Below are 20,083 nucleotides of genomic sequence, written 5' to 3' on the forward strand. Positions count from 1 at the left end.
ACAATCTGCTAGCCAAATTATGCTTATACTAGAACTTTTATAGAACAAAAGTGCTTAATCATGACGAAGATTAGGTGCGAAATTGGGAGAAAGTGCAGAATCGCAAACTGCTTGCCGCGATTTTAAGAATTGCACATACACGGTATCATCCATGTACACGTCGACCTATTTTCACTTAAAAAAACATCCCAGAATTGCACAAAAATGGCATTGCGTACACTCTTGACTTTATCCATGTACACTACTAAAGTCCTAGCTAGTAACATTTATCGCCTTACCAAAATGTCGCCAAACTACCTGTTACCATATTCCAAAGATTAGCCCGTCAAGCTTTGTCATTCTTGTGCCTGCCTGCCAAAATATCACAGATATATAAATAAAAATATATTTCAGGGTGCCCCTTGGCGACAATTGGCCAGCAAGGCACGATTTCAAGACAACCACTACACAAAATCAAAATAACAAGTCAAAGAGTTGCTCAGTGTCCATATAAAAATTGGTCTATTTTCACTTAAAAAAAAAAAAAAATCACAGAATTGCACAAACTTGACATTGTGCACTCTCTTGACTTTGTCCATGTACCCATCGATCTATTTTCACTTTAAAAAAAAACAGGAGAAAGATGACATCGTATAATGTTAAAACAAAGTTGCTCATCACTAAAATTTGTAGCCAATCGAAGCTCAATTAACTGCATTTTAAATCATACAATGAAGCAACATAAATAAAAGGAAATACACGTTATCGCATATATGAACTACAAAAAGGAAATATCGACTTACATATATAGAAATTTCTGTCTCTTTAGTCTGCGACACACAAAATTCCTTAACAGCATCCAAAAATTATCTGAACTAGAATATGCATACTGCTGTCACCACAAAAATTCATAAAAATAAGAGTAAACAATATCAGTTCTATTCTGTTTTGAGGATTGTAAAAAAACTGCAGCAAAAATTTATGTGCAAAAGTGCCAAATCTAGCAAACGTGCCCATTTAACAGCGCACCAAATCTAGCGTATGCGCTGATTTCAAATTGCATAAGTTTAGGCAGTTCTATATTTCTTAACACGCCATTGAAATACTAGTTTAATTTTTTAAAATCTTTTTTTGATATCCTATGGATTTAACAATCTGGGAATTGCCCATGACGAAAAGTCCGCAACAGAATTTTTTTCAAAGAAAAGGCATCATTTATTATAGAAAATTATGTTTGAACAACCAACGAGATGAGCTTATGCTTTAGCTTGGTAGCCAAATAACAATGCAGGAATCCATTCAGTTATGTTTAGCCTTTTTTTATATAAATTATAATAATGATCTGAAATAGTTATTTACTCTTATGCTTCCATTCAGTTATGTTTAGCCTTTTTTACATAAATTATTATAATAAAAAAGGGTACAACTCTAATATACGCCCTGATTTCACCAAATGTGGCGATATGTGTTCTGCGCTGGTTTTTGGTGCAATTGCGAGTTCTATGGCAACCCTGTTGATGTTGAAAAATCTTTCACTGGAGCTCGTTGGTTCGCCTCTGTGTCTGAGAAGATGGGAGGGAAAGATAAAATGGTAGTTGTTGAATTGAAGTTCGGCAAAAGGAAATATGATTGTGGCTATCCTGTTGAAGGGTAGTGGGTATTTGGAAGTGTGGAAAGAGGGTCCGGGAGATTATTTTTAATGGCAGTGCATGATAGAAGTAGGAACTTGTGATTTTATTTATTTGTGGACCACAGTATAAATTTTCTGGATAGTGTGTCTGGCTGTCATGTAAATACGATAGTGATTACGTGGCGGCGTGTTAAAGGCAGTATGAAATTTATATTTCTGCTATTCGAAAACGCATTAATTCATGGTAAGTGCATTTTACTTTATCCTTGTTCTTATTTTGTAGAATGTTATGTTCATTGGTTCTTTAGTATGAATTTCTGTCGTTATTGTTGTTTTTTTAAATTGTTTGAAATTTATTTTAGTTTATTTTGTTGTTTAGTGTCTAGACTGTACAATTCGTAGAAGTTTTTTAAAGTTGAAACAGAACGCTGTGTACATGGTATTATTTGAAATTTATTGTTATGTTATTTTATTAAAGCGAGGAGTGCGTAGATCGTAGATTCCTTCCTTGCCTAAATTGTGCAATTTGTAGAATTTTTTTTAAAGTTTAAACAGGATGCTGTGTACATGGTATTCTTCGAAATTTATTGTTGTAATGTTAATTTATTAAAGCGAGGTGTGCGTAGTTTGTAGATTCGTTCATTGCCTATATTGTGCAATTCGTAGATGTTTTTTTAAGTTAAATTATGTCGCTGTGTAGATGGATTCTTGTCAAATATTTCTGGTTAGAAACTTTACGTTTTTGCTATCTAAATTTTTTGTTTTTGTTTCGGATTTTTAGCTAAATTGTGTGTTCAAAACGTAGTTTTTGCATGTGCGAAAACCGCGTTTTTGGAGACATTTTAGGCTAAAAGTTCAAAATGTAGACAAAAAATTTAGATAGTAATATGGCAGCGTGAAGTTTCTCGCCAAAAATATTTGGCAACTTGAGGGCGCATATCAGAGTAGTTCCATAAAAAGTATTATATGAAATTAACCTTTTTTCTAAATTAAAACAATAAAATCTTAGACAGTTATTTACTACAGTACAAAGGTCGTAATTCAGACTCGTCGGGACTTCGGCAATTCCGGATTATGGGTTTTTCCGGATTATAGATCATCAATTTAAATCTGGTAAGATGGCATGCAGAAATTATAGAATTAAAAATATGAAACCGTAATTTATGAAATAAAGAGCAATTATGATCTAAAGGGTATCAAATTTTACAAAAGAAAAGCTTAATATTTATTTGTTTACTTTATTAAACATTTTTTGCAACGTGTGCATGCATAATGCATGCGCATTCTCTACGAGCACGCATAGATTTTGATAAAGGCATGAAGTTTGTGGCTTTGAGGCCCGGATTATAGATCGTTCCAGATAATGAATGTCCAGATTACAGACTTCGTACTGTATTATACTTCCTTTCTTGTGTTAGGGTTCCTGCAATTATTTTTAGCAGCATTGGCATCAGCAATAGTTTGGCGATTTTTACTGTCCTCAAAACGGAATAGTATCAAAATATCGTAAAAAGTGTCTGTAGTGCCAGTCTGTCAGTGGTATTCCTTGGATGAACCTTTCTTGCCACTACCCCATTCAAAGACATCTGAATGATCTTTATGCTCAACCATACACATTTCCTTCATACAAACAGTACACTTTTAATGACTACACTCAAAAGTCTTTAATCTGGACGTCCATAATCCGGACCTGAAAGCTACAAACTTTCTGCGCATGCGTAAACGCATAATGCGTTAACACATGTGCGTAATACCTTTATGCATGCACGTTTAATGTATAACGGACGGTATAAGCTAAGCTAAAATTATCTAATTATTTATTTCAGTTAATGTTGCAGATTTCGTTGTTCCTTAATCTTTGAATTGGATCCAGTTTATTATTTTTTGCAGACTGTTAGAGCAATTTTATAAAAGTAAGCTTGAACTTTCGATTATGTCAAATAGAATTTCCGTTCTGGAGCTGCCGAAGGACCTACAAAGCGAAAGCATGTTTCGATGTCAATTAAACAAAAAGTGGATAAAGGCATGAAGAAAGTGACAGAGAGGTGATTTGTTTCTCTAACCATTCCGAAATCTGTTTATCAATTTCATGCCGTTCTGCGAGGGGGGGAACGTCGCGGCGTGCAAGGAACTGGAAGTTGATCTGTCAGCACTATCCTAATCTTCAGAGCAGATGTTTTTATTTTACACTCATGTCCATAAATTAAGGATAATGCAAAATCAGGCAAAGGAAGAGTTAGAAGCAAAACAAGTTTGACTTATTCGTAAAGATTAGTTATTAAACAAAAGGTAAAGAGCAAAAAAAAAAAAAAGATGCTATATGTTTGATATTATTAAAAAAATTAGCGATTTTTCTCCCTGGAGCAAATTACAAAAAAAAAAAAAAAAAACCTATTTACAAAAAAACCAATATTACATGGCTGGTATGATTGTTAATACATTGTATGTGTCCCAAACGATGCAATAGAGTCCGTACAATGCCTAGGCATGCTGAGTATCAAATTATCAATCTCGTCTTGGGGGATATTATACCACTCCAAAAGCAATGCTCTCCGAAGTTCCGGTAGACATGTAGGAGGTAGTTGACGAGCTGCAACTCGTCGGACAAGCATGTCCCACACGTGCTCTACTGGATTCAAGTACGGTGAGAATGCTGGCTAGTCCATACGGGTGATATCCTCCGATTGAAGGCATTCGCTTACGATGTTTGCACGGGGAGGACGGGTGTTGTCATCCAAAAACACAAATTGTGCGCCTATGGGGCCCCGAAACAAACGTACATGTTGTTCCAGAATGACATCCCGATAGATTTGGCTTGCCATGGTTCCAATTTGGAGATGCAGGTCAGTTCTGGAACCCAGAATAATTCCACCCCAAACGAGCACTCCTGCACCACCGTAATGGTGTCGTTCAATGATGTTTTCTTGGTGGTAACGGGTACCTGGAGCTCTCCATATGAAAGTCCGGCGAGAATCAGACTGCAAGCTAAACCTGGACTCATCAGAAAACATCACACAAGCCCACTGTTGCGGTGTCCACAATGCATGCTCTCTACTCCAGGCTAACTGCAGGCGACAGTGAGTTGCAGTAAGTGGAACGCATCTGACAGGTCTACCAGCATATAGATCAATCTGCCCTAAGCGTCTGTACATGGTCTGCCTTGAGATTGTCGTACCAGTGGCTGAAGAGAATTGATGAGACAGGTCTGAGGCTGTGCTCCACCTGTTTCTTTTGGTAGTAACTGCCAAATAGTGGTCCTCATTCGGCATTGTAACTCTGGGGCAACCTGTGCTGTAACGTCTACTGACATTACCATCATCTTGGAATCATTGCCAAAGCCTGGAGATGGCACTCTGGGCAATTCCAAGTTCGTCTGATACTTCCAGTTGGGTACGCCCACATTCCAGACGGCCGATAATTCTACCACGTAAAAAAATCATCCAAATGCGTCCTTTGTGTCATAACTATTCGGTTATAGCACTGAAATGCTTATAAAGCGCCTGCGAACAATTTTACTTCTTTGCCTGTATTTCTTATATATCACTCTCTTACACTCTCGTCATTGCGACGTACCATCGGTGTCATCTGGTTACTTACTGAAATTTGTATATGATTCTTGAAGATGTGTGTAGTGATTTTACAGGTGATATATTTATTTTAGAGTTCGATTTCCGCGTGACTCCGAATTATCCTTAATTTATGAACATGTGTGTATTTGACTTATAATTCCTTACTAAATGTAGTGTTTCATCTTGATGTACTCCGATATGATTTAAATAAATTTCCTCGTCATCATAAATATCACGAGTACGCATAAAATAATTTTCTGGTTGCAATTTTCTAATTTCGACTATGTGTAATGTATGCTTTACGCATGCGCGCATTGAAAGAAATGTTGGCTGATCTTTAGAATATGGTAACTGATAGTTTGGTGACATTTTGAAGGTGATAAAGGTTACTACCTGGGACTTTGGTAATAATGTGAGCAGTACTCAGTTCCGATTACGCATTATTTTGTGTGAGGGAAATGAGAGATCATGGGATATGTCATGTGATATTAATGGACGAATTACAGTTCTTTAGTCGGAAAAGGGGGGAAATGGGGAAAAAATCTGGAAATTTTGTATTTAGCCTTATTCTGTGTTGTGTGAAACAGTGTTTGTTAATTTTTGGATCTCATGGCTCTAACTAAAGTGAATTTGAAATGGGTATTTAGTGGGATTGAAAGGGGTAGTAATAAGTGTTTCTTTAAGGTTGTGCGAGATAGAAGTAAAGATGTTTTATTAAGTTATTTATTTTACCTGGTACCTTGCTGTGAGCTATAAGTATGATTTTAAAGATCCTGAAACAGGCGCACATATGCTTGCTTTTTATTTAGCAGAGGAAATAAGAAACGTTTATCGGACACGTAATCAAGATTCTGAAGAAGATTAGGTAAGTTAGTATTTTTAATTATTTGAGAATATTATTTTTATGCATTGTTCTAAATGTAAGGAGTAAATAAAATAATATGGTATTATTGGAAAATTGTTATTAGCAATGATTTTTATATTTTAAGTAGTGTTTTTGAATTTAATTATATTTTAATTAAATGATAGTTATTTTGTAAATTATATGTTTATAGGAATTTGGTATATGTTAGAGTGGAAGTAAACGTGCATGGAAATAATTTAAATATTTGACACTAAGTATTTGTAACCATTTGTAATGTTTGCGGTATGAATTAGTTGGTGACGTTTGTAATATAATAGATAATGTAGAGGTAAAAGTTTTTGGATATTTTATTTATTTTATACGGGGAAATGTTCATATTTGGAACGGGTATATACTTTTTCGCGATCAGGTAATTTCATATATGTTCTTTTTACCGGGTTTAAAGATTTAGAAAATTGTCATGCATTTTCGTGAAATTTTTCTAATTTATGAGAAAAAAGCAGTGTACATGGATATAGTGAAGAGTGTGCGCAATGCCATTTTTGTGCAATTCTGGGATGTTTTTTTAAGTAAAAATAAGTCGACGTGTACATGGTTTACGTGTATGTGTTATTTTGAAAAACGCGGAAGGAGTTTGCTATTGTGCACTTTTTTCAATTTTGCAGTGAATATTTGTTATGATTAAGCAGTTTTCTTAGATAAAATTTCGGTTGATCTTGATTTCGGTTGATTATGGTAACTTGGCGTTTTTTTTGGCGAAAATTTGGCGACCAATTCTTCTACAGCAACCCTCTATTTTTTTTTTCCGCCGCCATTTTGTCTTCACGAAGTAAAGACATGTTTCTTTTCTTTTTATCTACTGAACACTTCTTCCAACAATCTACTAGCCGAATTACACTTATGCTAGAAATTTTCTCTAACAAAACTGCTTAATCATGACAAATATTCACTGCAAAATTGGGAAAAAGTGCACAATACCATACTCCTTACGCGTTTTTCAAAATAACACATACACATAAACCATGTACATGCCGACTTATTTTTATTAAAAAAAACATTCCAGAATTACTTAAAAAAACATCCCAGATTGCGAAAAAGTTTATACCCTTTCCAAATATGAACATTTCCACATATAAAATAAATAAAGTATCCAAAAACTTTTACCTCTAAATCATCTATTATATTATACACGTCACCAACGAATTCATACCGCAAGCATTACAAATACTTAGTATCAAATATTTAAATTATTTCCATGCACATTTACTTCAACTTAAAGGTATACCAAATTCCTACAAACATAAAATTCACAAAATAACTATCATTTAATTAAAATATCACTAAACCATGTACACGCCGACTTATTTTTACTTAAAAAAAATCCCAGAATTGCACAAAAATGGCATTGCGCACACTCTTCACTATATCCATGTACACTGCTTTTTTCTCATAAATTAGAAAAATTTCACGAAAATACATGACAATTTTCTCAATCTTTACCCGGTAAAAAGAACATATATGAAATTACCTGATCGCGAAAAAGTATTTACCCTTTACAAATATGAACATTTCCACATATAAAATAAATAAAATATCCAAAAACTTTTACCTCTAAATCATCTATTACATTATACACGTCACCTACGAATTCATCCCGCAAGCATTACAAATACTTAGTATCAAATATTTAAATTATTTCCATGCACGTTTACTTCAACTTAAACGTATACTAAATTCCTACAAACATAAAATTCACAAAATAGCTATCATTTAATTAAAATATCACTAAACCCTGTACACGTCGACTTATTTTTACTTAAAAAAACATCCCAGAATTGCACAAAAATGGCATTGCGCACACTCTTCTCCATATCCATGTACACTGCTTTTTTCTCATAAATTAGAAAAATTTGACGAAAATGCATAACAATTTTCTGAATCTTTAAACCCGGTAAAAAGAACATATATGAAATTACCTGATCGCGAAAAAGTACATACCCTTTCCAAATATGAACATTTCCCCATATAAAATAAATAAAATATCCAAAAACTTTCACCTCTACATTATCTATTATATTACAAACGTCACTAACTAATTCATACCTTTACTTCATTACAAATGGTTACAAATACTTAGTGTGAAATATTTAAATTATTTCCATGCTCGTTTACTCAAATTACTTTACTTCCACCTTACATTTAGAAGAATGCATAAAAATAATATCCTCAAATAATTAAAAATACTAACTTACCTATTCTTCTTCATAATCTTGATTACGTGTCCGATAAACTTTTCTTATTTCTGTTTCAGGATATTTAAAATCATACTAATAGTTCACACCAAGGCACCAAGTAAAATAAATAACTTAATAAAACATCTTTACTTCTATCTCGCACAACCTTAAAGAAACACTTATTACCCCGGTCGATCTTTACAATATGGTAACTGGTAGTCCGGCGACATTTTGGAGGCGATAAAGGTTACTACCTGGGACTTTGGTAATAATGTGAGCAGTACTCAGTTCCGAATATGCATTATTTTGCGTGAGGGAAATGAGAGATCATGGGATATGTCATGTGATATTAATGGACGAATTACGCTTCTTTAATCGGAAAAGGGGGGAAATCGGGAAAAAATCTGGAAATTTTGTATTTAGCTTTATTCTGTGTTCTGTGAAACAGTGTTGTGTAATTTTTGGATCCCATGGCCCTATCTAAAGTGAATTTGAAATGGGTATTTAGGCATTGTGATAAAGAGAAGTTTGCTTTTTATTTAGCGGAGGAAGTATGGAGGAAAAATTCGCAGAAAAAATCTTTCAATAATTTTATTGAATGAATTAGAAAAGTGTATCCGCCACGTAATCAAGATTCTGAAGAAGATTAGGTAAGTTAGTATTTTTAATTATTTGAGGATATTATTTTTATGCATTGTTCTAAATGTAAGGTGGAAAGGAATTTGGTATTATTGGGAAAATTCTTATTAGCAATGATTTAGTTTTTAAAGTAATTAGGATTGTAAGATAATTTTTATTAATTTAATGTATGTGCTCATTTATATTTTAAGTAGTGTTTTTGAATTTAATTATATTTTAATGAAATGATAGTTATTTTGTGAATTTTATGTTTGTAGGAATTTGGTATACGTTTAAGTTGAAATAAACGTGCATGGAAATAATTTAAATATTTGATACTAAGTATTTGTAATACTTGCGGTATGAATTCGTTGGTGACGTGTATAATGTAATAGATGATTTAGAGGTAAAAGTTTTTGGATATTTTATTTATTTTATATGTGGAAATGTTCATATTTGTAAAGGGTAAATACTTTTTCGCGATTAGGTAATTTCATATATGCTCTTTTTACCGGGTAAAGATTGAGAAAATTGTCATGTATTTTCGTGAAATTTTTCTAATTTATGAGAAAAAAGCAGTGTACATGGATATAGTGAAGAGTGTGCGCAATGCCATTTTTGTGCAATTCTGGGATGTTTTTTTAGTAAAAATAAGTCGACGTATACATGGTTTAGTGATATTTTAATTAAATGATAGTTATTTTGTGAATTTTATGTTTGTAGGAATTGGGTATACGTTTAAGCTGAAATAAACGTGCATGGAAATAATTTAAATATTTGATACTAAGTATTTGTAATGCTTGCGGTATGAATTCGTTGGTGACGTGTATAATGTAATAGATGATTTAGAGGTAAAAGTTTTTGGATATTTTATTTATTTTATATGTGGAAATGTTCATATTTGTAAAGGGTAAATACTTTTTCGCGATCAGGTAATTTTATATATGTTCTTTTTACCGGGTAAAGATTGAGAAAATTGTCATGTATTTTCGTGAAATTTTTCTAATTTATGAGAAAAAAAGCAGTGTACATGGATATAGTGAAGAGTGTGCGCAATGCCATTTTTGTGCAATTCTGGGATGTTTTTTTAAGTAAAAATAAGTCGGCGTGTACATGGTTTATGTGTATGTGTTAAATTTGAAAAACGCGTAAGGAGTATGGTATTGTTCACTTTTTCCCAATTTTGCAGTGAATATTTGTCATGATTAAGCAGTTTTGTTTGATAAAATTTCTAGCATAGGTGTAATTCGGCTAGTAGATTGTTGGAAGAAGTGTTCAGTAGATAAGAAGAAAAGAAACATGTCTTTACTTCGTGAAGACAAAATGGCAGTGGGGAAAAAAAATAGAGGGTTGCTGTAGGAGAGTTGGTTGCCAAATTTTCGCCAAAAATCGCCATGTTACCATAATGTAAAGATCAACCATTACCCCTTTCAATCCCACTAAATACCCATTTCGAATTCACTTTAGTTAGGGCCATGGGATCCAAAAATTAACGAACACTGTTTCACACAACACAGAATAAAGGCAAATACAAAATTTCCAGATTTTTTCCCGATTTCCCCCCTTTTCCGATTAAAGAACCGTAATTCGTCCATTAATATCACATGATCTCTCATTTCCCTCACACAAAATAATGCGTAATCGGAACTGAGTACTGCTCACATTATTACTAAAGTCCCAGGTAGTAACCTTTATCGCCTCCAAAATGTCGCCAAACTACCAGTTACCATATTTTAAAGATCAGCCAAAATTTCTAGCATAAGTGTGTTTTGGCTAGTAGATTGTTGGAAGAAGTGTTCAGTAGGTAAAAAGAAAAGAAACATGTCTTTACTTCGTGAAGACAAAATGGCGGCGGGAAAAAAAAAATAGAGGGTTGCTGTAGGAGAGTTGGTCGCCAAATTTTCGCCACAAAATCGCCAAGTTACCATAATCTAAAGATCAACCGAAATGTTTAATAAGGTAGCCAAATATTAAGTTTTTTTTTTTTTTTTTTTTTTTTGGTGTGTGTGTAAATTTTGATACCCTTTAGATTACAAATGCTCTTTATTTCATAAATTACGGTTTCATATTTTTAATTGTATAATTTCTGCAAGCAATCTTACCAGATTTAAACTGATGATCTATAATACGGAAAAATCGATAATCCAGAATCGCCGAAGTCCCGACGAGTCCGGATTAAAGACTTTTGACTGTAACTGATACCCAATGTAGAAATAAGCCCTTACAAATATTTTCCCATCAGTCAAATTCACGGCAATCATGTCATAATAAGGTTTCCATAACATTCATCTACGTAGGTTACTATGAATGAAAGAACAACTTGGCGATATAGGAAACGGCAACTTTTCGATAAATGAAACAACTTATCGATAATCCCAGGGGCACACTTAAATCTAATCGATAATATATACAGTAAATTTTTAGATGAATACATAATTAACATTAACTATTACTTCTTCAAATTACTTTCAGGCCAAAGAGCCCTGAAAATAATTTCAAGCTTTAGTTCTCTCTCATTCTAAAATAAAGTCTAGTAAAACAAGAATAAAAAAAAATTAAATTATGAGAGTAAGGTTATTTCTGAATGAAAATCAGAAAACAAATTAAGATTGAGCATTTTTACCTTCAGTAGAGTATAAATATATCAAATTACAGTACACAGTAAAACATGAAAATATTATCTGCCCTGTCAAGGGATTTAATCAGTGGGGATTTAAAGAATTAAGAAACATATCTTGTTCATTAATTCCATGGCACAAAGGAAAAAAATAGTATAATTTTACATAGTCAGTGAGTTCCACGGTAAAATGGAAATGACCTACGACATAAAATTACAATAACTTACGAGTTTCTAAAGAGGATTTCTAATTTATTTTAAAAAAGAAATATAATACTGAGAACTCTACATTCTAGAAACAGAGAAAACAACATTAGTTTGTTTGACTAATATTGAACACATACTATTTTTTACTCCCCCCACATTAGCTTCAGATACATACAAATTTCCTTAGTTGAATTTATACTCCTAAATTTATTTTCAGTAAACTAGGATTTAAAACTATACTTTAATTAAATATATTCATATATACAAAAAATGATCCCAGACTGACGAATGAAACCATCATTAATGAAAATGTTTTATTAATAATAGTTATTATATTACAGACAAAAAAAAATTATAATTCATGATTTAATTTATACATTATTATATGATTTATTTTAATATATTTCTTTTAATTTAAATGCACATACAAATAAATATATAACAAAATGAAACAGACTCTCTTTCAGCATATTTAAAAAATAATTAAACTTACTTCTTGGTTTTGCCCTTCTGAGAAATTTGGTACACATTCTACTATTTTAGTTTTCATGATGCTAAAATTATTTGTTGAAGCCTTAGGTAAAAGGAATGCTTTTCAGTAATTCCTGCAGTGAAGGAGATATTTATACAGTATATATGAAAATGAACTTCTGAACTTCCGACATATCAGTAGATTAAAGTACGAAAATGTTTGATAAGATGGAATGTACATGAATCAGATCTTTATATTAGTTTCTAATAGCATTTACGAAAACTCTCTCATAGATAAAATTGACAAGGCCGACAAACATTTCCACAAGGGTTGATGACAGCACATTACCCAATCGCATCTTGCAACAAACCTGCCGGCCGGCTGGAAAGATTTCAATGATAATAATCTAACGAATCTTTGAAATATGAGCAGGTATTGAAAAACGAACCAGATACTTTTGGGAACAGTTCATTCCATTAAATTTTATAAATAAAATACAATAATTTTCTAATAAAAAACTTCTAGTCAATTACAAGCTTAAAAATAATCGAAAGCTTGTAACTCATAATTTAATTTTCTATGAAATGTTACGTAAAATAATAGGAAAAAAATGAATGCTGTTAGGTAATATAAGAATGAGATACATTCCGGTGACGTCGGAGGTCACGTGATGTAAGGACTGCTAATGTAAACAAACAAGTTTGTGCTGTTGTAGCTGTGTTGAAAAATCGGAAACTTTGTTTATTTTTAATTAGTTATGAAATTTGCATTTCAGTTTTAAGTATTATTTCAAACGTTAATTAACTGTTCATTCATTTGGTTAGTATAATTTTTGCCACTCTTATATGTTATTGTTATCTTCATGATACTCTCTTGTTCGCTGCTTTACCATGTTCTGATTGTTAATATTTATTTATGAATTTTTTCCTTGATATGATAATTCATTTATCATTTTCCCATTATAGTTTTAATCTTTTGTTTGATTTCTAAATTCCTGTTTACATTTCCAGTTTTTGAGGGTTGACAATGCCTACTACATGTTGTGCATACGGTTGTTCAAATAACAATATGAAAGACAGATGTAAAGAAAATAAGATTTCCTTCCATCTGTTTCCTAAGGATGAAAATCTGCGTAAAGAGTGGATAATAAGAATAAAAAGGGAAAACTTCAATCCAACCCCCCCTACCAGAATTTGCTCTGAACATTTTGAAGAAGAATGTTTCACATACCAGCCATTCACGAACAGGAGGTCATTAAAGGCAGATGCTATGCCAACGAAATTTATTTTTATTTCGACTAAAGGAACCACTCGTAAGCGAACTAGTTATGTATTTGGTGAACCATCACAGGAAAGTTCAAGAGAAAAGAGGTATTTATCTACTAGTTTTATCAGAAATACATAGAGCATTTGTATATGAAAACTAAAGATTGTATTTTTTTTTTTTTTTAATTTTCTACACTTTTGGTTTTAGAAAAAGATAAAATCATAATTGGTGTGCTATGAAATTTAATTACTTTCTTCCTGTTTCAATGTTTTTTGCAGCTGATAGTTTTCGAAATGAAAATTGCCTTGATCGCAACTTAATTGCTGTCTATGGCATGATACATATTATTTTGTATTCGACAGGGTTTTTATTGCTTATATGTTAAGGACTTGTTGTTTTATTCTTTTATCATGTTTCTTACTTCAATTCTTACAACTTTGGTAGACACTTCACTGATGAAGCAGTTAGTGAGGTTTCCACCTAATTTTAATACTTATTTCTATAATATGACACTTTCTATGCTTATTTCTTTGGTGTTTCTTACTTCATTTTTTACCACTGATGATAATACTTATTAATAAATTCATTGAATTTGATTTCTGGGTTGTTATTATTTACTTCACCAGATTCTGATTACTAGCATCACATTGTAAGGTATTATATTAGACGCTAGCCTTAAGTTTATCCTTCCAAATAGCTTACTACATAGAAATTTTAAGCTTCTAAATGCTTCAGTATTGCTGATTTAAAAATAATTTTTATTGTTAGTTCGTCCTCTATTTTGTATGCCTTACGTTTATTTGCATGTAAAAGTTTCACAAAAAAATTGAAAATTTAGTAAAATGTCCCCCAAATTTAATTACTAATCAACCAAGATGTAACATGTAATGAGGTAGGAGAAATATGTGGAAAGATTTCAATGAGATGTTTCAGTTGATTAGTGATTCAATCTTGGGAACCGCTTTAATAAAGAATTCTATATATTACAAAAGTATTTAAATAGTTCAACAAAAGAATGCCAAATAAATGAGAGAACTTTTCCTTTATATATCTGCCATGCAAATTTTGGTATGTGTGTGTGCGAAATGGTATATGTGTACACACATACCTCATTTTTCTGTTATTCACACATACACATCAAAATGCATGGCAAGTGCATAATGGAAAAGTACCTAAATCAGTTACATTGATACCTTTCTAGCTAAGAGAATGCATTTTTTTATTAAGTTGTTGTACTGTAATCAGAATAGATATTTTAGATATGTCTTTTCATAATAAAATGTTATTTATACTTGTAGTCAGATATTTTAAATTTATCAGTTATTTTGGTACTTTAGCTAGATGCAAGTGATAAATTAGATGTTTGCAACGTGTAGCATGGTGTAGTGTCACCAAAATGGGGGAAGGGGATTGTTATTCATAACATATATACTTTATACCCAGTTGAGTACCTGTATTTTATACATATATTTATTCCCAAATTATTAAAAGCACTGTTTGCTTTTATTATTTCTTTTTTTCATTATTATCTTTATTTTTCAAATTATTAAAAGGACACTTATGCATTTATTTTGGTCTTGGAGCTTGTCGTCTACAATATATTTTTTTATAATATTGAATATAACCCATCCTTAGTTACATATATACCGTCTTGAAATTTTCATGTATAATATCTAGAAATTGTAAATATATTAAAAAAATAGCAATAATATGACTATGGATGTTGTTTGCCTGTCTATCACAACATTAAAAAAAGAAAATGAAAAAAAAAAAAAAAAAAAGCATATTGCTTGACTAATTGCTGATTAGGAAAATTCCTATTCACCAATTCCATAACCACAGAATAGTTATGGTGGAAATCAACCATAACTATTCTGTGGTGTAGGAGCTGCAATTCATGCTTTAAATTTTGGACGTTACTATTGAAGAAAAGTATTTATTTTAATATTAGAACTTTTGTTTTATTTATACTGTCAAACTATTTATTACAGTACATATTTTCTTTTCTTTTCAGAGCAAATATTCCTGTTTGCATAAGGAAGACAGTATCATCACAAACTGACGAGTCTTTTTTGTTAATTTTAAACGAATTTTGTCAAATGAGAGACCAATTGGATGCTGCACAAAATAATGTTTTATTGAATGTGTTTTCTTCAGCTAATGAGAGGATAAAAGTAAACATGAAATGCGTAACAGGTTTCTCTCATGAGACGTTTATGACAATATTCAACTTTTTTAATTTATCGGAAGATTTGTTAAAGAAAGACAGAATGCCACCTATTGATCAATTTTTCATGTTTCTAGTGAAAATTCGAACTGGAACCACAAATGAATTCCTAGGAATAATTTTTAAGATAGCTTCTTCTACAGTTTCAAAGATTTTCAATTGTGTAACGAGAATTGTTTCTACTAAGCTTAAATGTGTGAATATATACCAAAAAAGGCCCAAGTTAAAGAGTTCATGCCTCTGCAATTCTTACATCAATATCCAAATTGCCGAGTAATCATTGATTGCACAGAGCTCGAAATACAGAGGCCATGCAATCCTACAGAACAGCAACTAACTTTCAGCTACTACAAAAATGCCAATACGCTGAAAGCACTAGTTGGCATCTCTCCTTCTGGAGCAGTCACCTTTATTTCAGATTTGTGGTGTGGTGCAATATCAGATAAAGCTCTCTTTTTAAAAAGTCAGTTACTTGATTTGCTCGAGGAAGGAGATTTAGTATTAGCTGATAAAGGATTTACAATTAATTCAGAATTATCTAAGAAAGGGTGTCATTTAAAAATACCGCACTTTTTGAAAGGAAACATTCAGTTCACTCTTGAACAAAGAAGTGAAAATAAAGCTATTTCCAATAAAAGAGTGCATATTGAACGGGCAATAGGAAGAATAAAAATATTACGCTATTTTGAGGGAGCTATTCCATATAATAGCCTACATAATTTAAATGAGGTGTTTTTTATTGTTGTATTTTTAACGAATTTTAATAAACCTCTGATAAATGTTTTACCATTAAATTCTGAAAAAAAAAATAGTTAGATGGTTAATGTATTCCCAAATATGTGTACATATATTTTACTTCATACCATTTGTTAATGGAAATTTTTTTTGTTTTATAAATCTGTGTACTTTTTAAAATCTTATATAAAATGATTAATTTTAAAAAGTAGTTTCATATTCTTTTGTTATACAGTCAAAAGTCGTTAATCTGGACTCGTCGGGACTTCGGCGATTCCGGATTATCGATTTTTCCGGATTATAGATCATCAGTTTAAATCTCGTTAGATGGCATGCAGAAATTCTAAAATTAAAAATATGAAACCGTAATTTATGAAATAAAGAACAATTATGATCTAAAGGGTATTAAAATTTGCAAAAAGAAAAAGCTTAATATTTATTTGTTTACTTTATTAAACATTTCTTTCAATGTAAGTTGTTTAAGTTTTGCTTCGTTTCATGTGATAATACTTTCTCTTTAATTCTATTAAACAGACATAATTTCTTGTTCAGTTACAAAGTTCCGCTGTTCAAGTCCTATAATTGCTGTGTCCAGAACACCGACTAATTTGTCAATCGAAATTTTTTCATTTTCAATAACCTCTGTCACTTTTCTTCGCTATCGGAAGCGAATTATAATGACGAGGAACTTGTTTTAAATCATATCAAAGACGGAGCAGACTTCACCAGGCGGTATCTAGCGCCGCCCCTAGATAAAGCCTTAATAGAGTAAACAAATAAATATTAATCTTTTTTTTTTTTTTTGTAAATTTTGATACCCTTTTGTTTAACTACGAGGGCTATCCAGAAAGTATATTACGTTTTGGAATAAAAAAATAAACAAAGTATAGGAAACAAATTTTATTATATACAGATGAAAGCCACACTCAAATACTACTTTTCTACATAGTCACTATACAAATTAAGGCATTTATCATAGCGATGTACGAGCTTGGAAATTCCTTCGTCGAAAAATTCGGCCGCCTGCGCCTTCAACCACTTCGTTACCTCTTCTTGCAGCTGTGCGTCGTCATCAAAACGCTGCATAGCCAGCCACTTCTTCATTGCTGGGAATAGGTGGAAGTCGCTCGGTGCCAGGTCGGGACTGTACGGCGGATGAGGAAACAACTCCCACTTAAAAGATTCAAGAACTTTACGAGTGACATTTGCCATGTGGGGCCGGGCGTTGTCGTGAATCAACAAGATCTTAGAGCTCAACATTCCTCTGCGCTTGTTTTGAATTGCTCTTCTGAGTTTTTGGAGAGTTTGGCAATACCTTTGAGAGTTTATTGTAGTGCCTCTTTCCAGGAAGTCCACCAAAATTACACCTTTTCTGTCCCAAAAAACAGTCGCCATCATCTTCCTTGCCGACATTGTTTGCATGCATTTCTTGGGTTTTTGGGGAGAACTTACTGCATTGATTGCAATTTCGTTTCACAGTTCACATGTTTCACCCATGTTTCGTCACCAGTAACGATGCGATCGAGTAAAGAGTCACCATCCTTATGGTAAGCGTCCAAAAAGTTCAACGCTGCAGCCATTCGCTGATTTTTGTGGTCCTCTGTCAAGATTTTTGGAATCCATCTTGCACAAAACTTGTGGTAACCAAGCTTTTCGCTGATGATTTCGTGCAACAAACTTCGCGAAATTTGTGGAAAACTCAAAGAAAGTTCCGTTATTGTGAAATTTCGATTTTCACGGACTTTAGCATCGACTTTTTCGAGAAGTTCGGCGGTCACTATGCTGGGTCTCCCACTTCGATCTTCGTCGTGAACATTGTTTCGGCCATTTTGAAATCTTATGACCCACTGACGCACTCCACCTTCAGTGATAATGTTGTCCCCATACACTTCACGAAGCTGCCGATAGATTTCTATCAGTTTACAGTTTTTTGCAGTCAGAAACCTTATTACTAAGCGCACCTCGCAGCTCGCGGGATTTTCAATTAACGCAGACATTTCAAACCGTCACAGTATCTGAACGGAGCACAGCACGAACCTCTCACTAGCACGGCTAGATGCAGACTGAGCTGCGCAACGCTCTGACCCCAAGATGGCCGCGCTAGCCCCGCCCCTAGCGGACACAGACGGAAACGTAATCTACTTCCTGGATGGCCCTCGTATAATTGTTCTTTATTTCATAAATTACGAATTCATATTTTTAATTGTATAATTTCTGCATGCCATCTCGCCAGATTTAAATTGATGATCTGATATCCGGAAAAATCCCAAATCCAGAATCGCCAAGGTCCCGACGAGTCCAGATTTCGGACTTTGTACTGTATTGGCCATTGTGTTGCAGCTTGTAATTTGATTTATTTTAAACTCTTTCATATAGAAAACAATATCAGTCTGTGCACCTTATAGATCCATTTTAACTGAATTATTTTATTAGTAAGATTTGTTAAGTATCACATCAGATTTTAAGAAATGGTCGAATTCCTTTTTCCAATGATTTAAATCAAAGAGCTAAAGTTGTAAGAAATTTAGCTAGTTTTCAGTCACATCAAACATGCTAAGGAAATATTGATTTCATACTGATCCCAATACATAATTATACCTTAAATGAGTTAAGTCCACCAAAGGCTTGATGAAAGAATGATCAATTATCGATGATTATTTAAAGCAATTACAGCCTTAACGTAAAATGGTATGCAGGTCCCCGAGAACAAATTCTCTATTATCCACTATACTGTGGGGGTATCACTGTTACCAACAGCTCATTGTTGCCTGCTTTTATACATAAAGGCAAGTTACATATTTATATAATTCTTTTTACAGCTAGAACATGTCAATAATAGTATATTGCTCACAATGTATATATGAGATTTCAGATATACTGCCAAGATAAAATTTAACATCTTAAACAGAATTTAATGTAATGATTAAAATAAAAATTTTTAAGTTGTTTCAAATTATTCCAAAATACAGGATCAAAATGTATAATCTGTGTATGAATATAATTTGGATATTTGTAATAAAAAGTAAACTGGCATTCTGTTAAATTACTTATCGCTAATTGCCCTTGAATCTGATAAAAGTATGCATGAATTGTTTTAAGCTTCCAAATTCCATCTACATTGTATAAACAAAAATTTGGTCTTTTGGCAAGCTGATTCAGCTCAACATTTTCAGGATTGTAACAGCATTTTATTTCGACAAGCCGAACATTTTCTTTGTTGAAAAGTAAGCCATCAGGTGATGCACACAAAAATGGAATACGTGGGTTGGTAACAACCCCAACTTTTCTCAAAATATAAGATTCATTTTGGCTCCTGATAAAATTTCTAATAACACTTTCATGTCTGGAACCAAATGAGACTGCTGGCAATTAGCTGAGGTCTTTTTCATGATTTCTGTATATATTTGCTGCCAGTGTATCAAAGTCCGCCATCCTGTGAGCAATACTATGAAAGGCAGAAGCTGTTAGTCTTATCTGACGGTGGTTCTTCCACAAATTGCTCTCACTCTGTTCTGTAGTTTTAAGCTCTATCTCCCATGCTTCTTCTAGGCTACATTTTATGTTTTGATGAAAGTAAAGCACCTCTTCTATATTTAAGAAGTCGGGCATTTCAATATTTATCCTGGTACATACCAATGCAGGTAGGGAAATTGTTCCGACTTGA

At 32.7% G+C, this 20,083-nt stretch overlaps 2 protein-coding genes across 2 annotated transcripts in view; one reads left to right on the forward strand and one right to left on the reverse strand.

Moving 5' to 3' along the window:
* The window catches only part of LOC118187350 (formimidoyltransferase-cyclodeaminase-like), a 64,448-nt gene extending 51,674 nt beyond the window's left edge, over nucleotides 1-12,774 (reverse strand). The window contains exon 1 of the mRNA XM_085812177.1: nucleotides 12,213-12,774. Coding sequence (XP_085668303.1) covers nucleotides 12,213-12,269 — 57 coding nt within the window. The 5' untranslated portion in view covers nucleotides 12,270-12,774. The remainder of the gene's footprint in view (nucleotides 1-12,212) is intronic.
* A 96-nt stretch (nucleotides 12,775-12,870) lies between these two features.
* LOC118187351 (uncharacterized) lies at nucleotides 12,871-19,946 on the forward strand. Its single transcript, XM_035357546.2, has 3 exons — nucleotides 12,871-13,010; nucleotides 13,202-13,561; nucleotides 15,472-19,946. The coding sequence occupies exons 2-3, from the start codon at nucleotides 13,218-13,220 to the stop codon at nucleotides 15,959-15,961; spliced, it is 834 nt and encodes a 277-aa protein (XP_035213437.2). The 5' UTR covers nucleotides 12,871-13,010; nucleotides 13,202-13,217; the 3' UTR covers nucleotides 15,962-19,946.
* Nucleotides 19,947-20,083: the final 137 nt, after the last annotated feature.

The sequence above is a fragment of the Stegodyphus dumicola genome, chromosome 2 (assembly GCF_044657685.1).
Source record: "Stegodyphus dumicola isolate Sdum_Otavi_A_Nest chromosome 2, ASM4465768v1".
Taxonomy (NCBI): Eukaryota; Metazoa; Arthropoda; class Arachnida; order Araneae; family Eresidae; genus Stegodyphus; species Stegodyphus dumicola.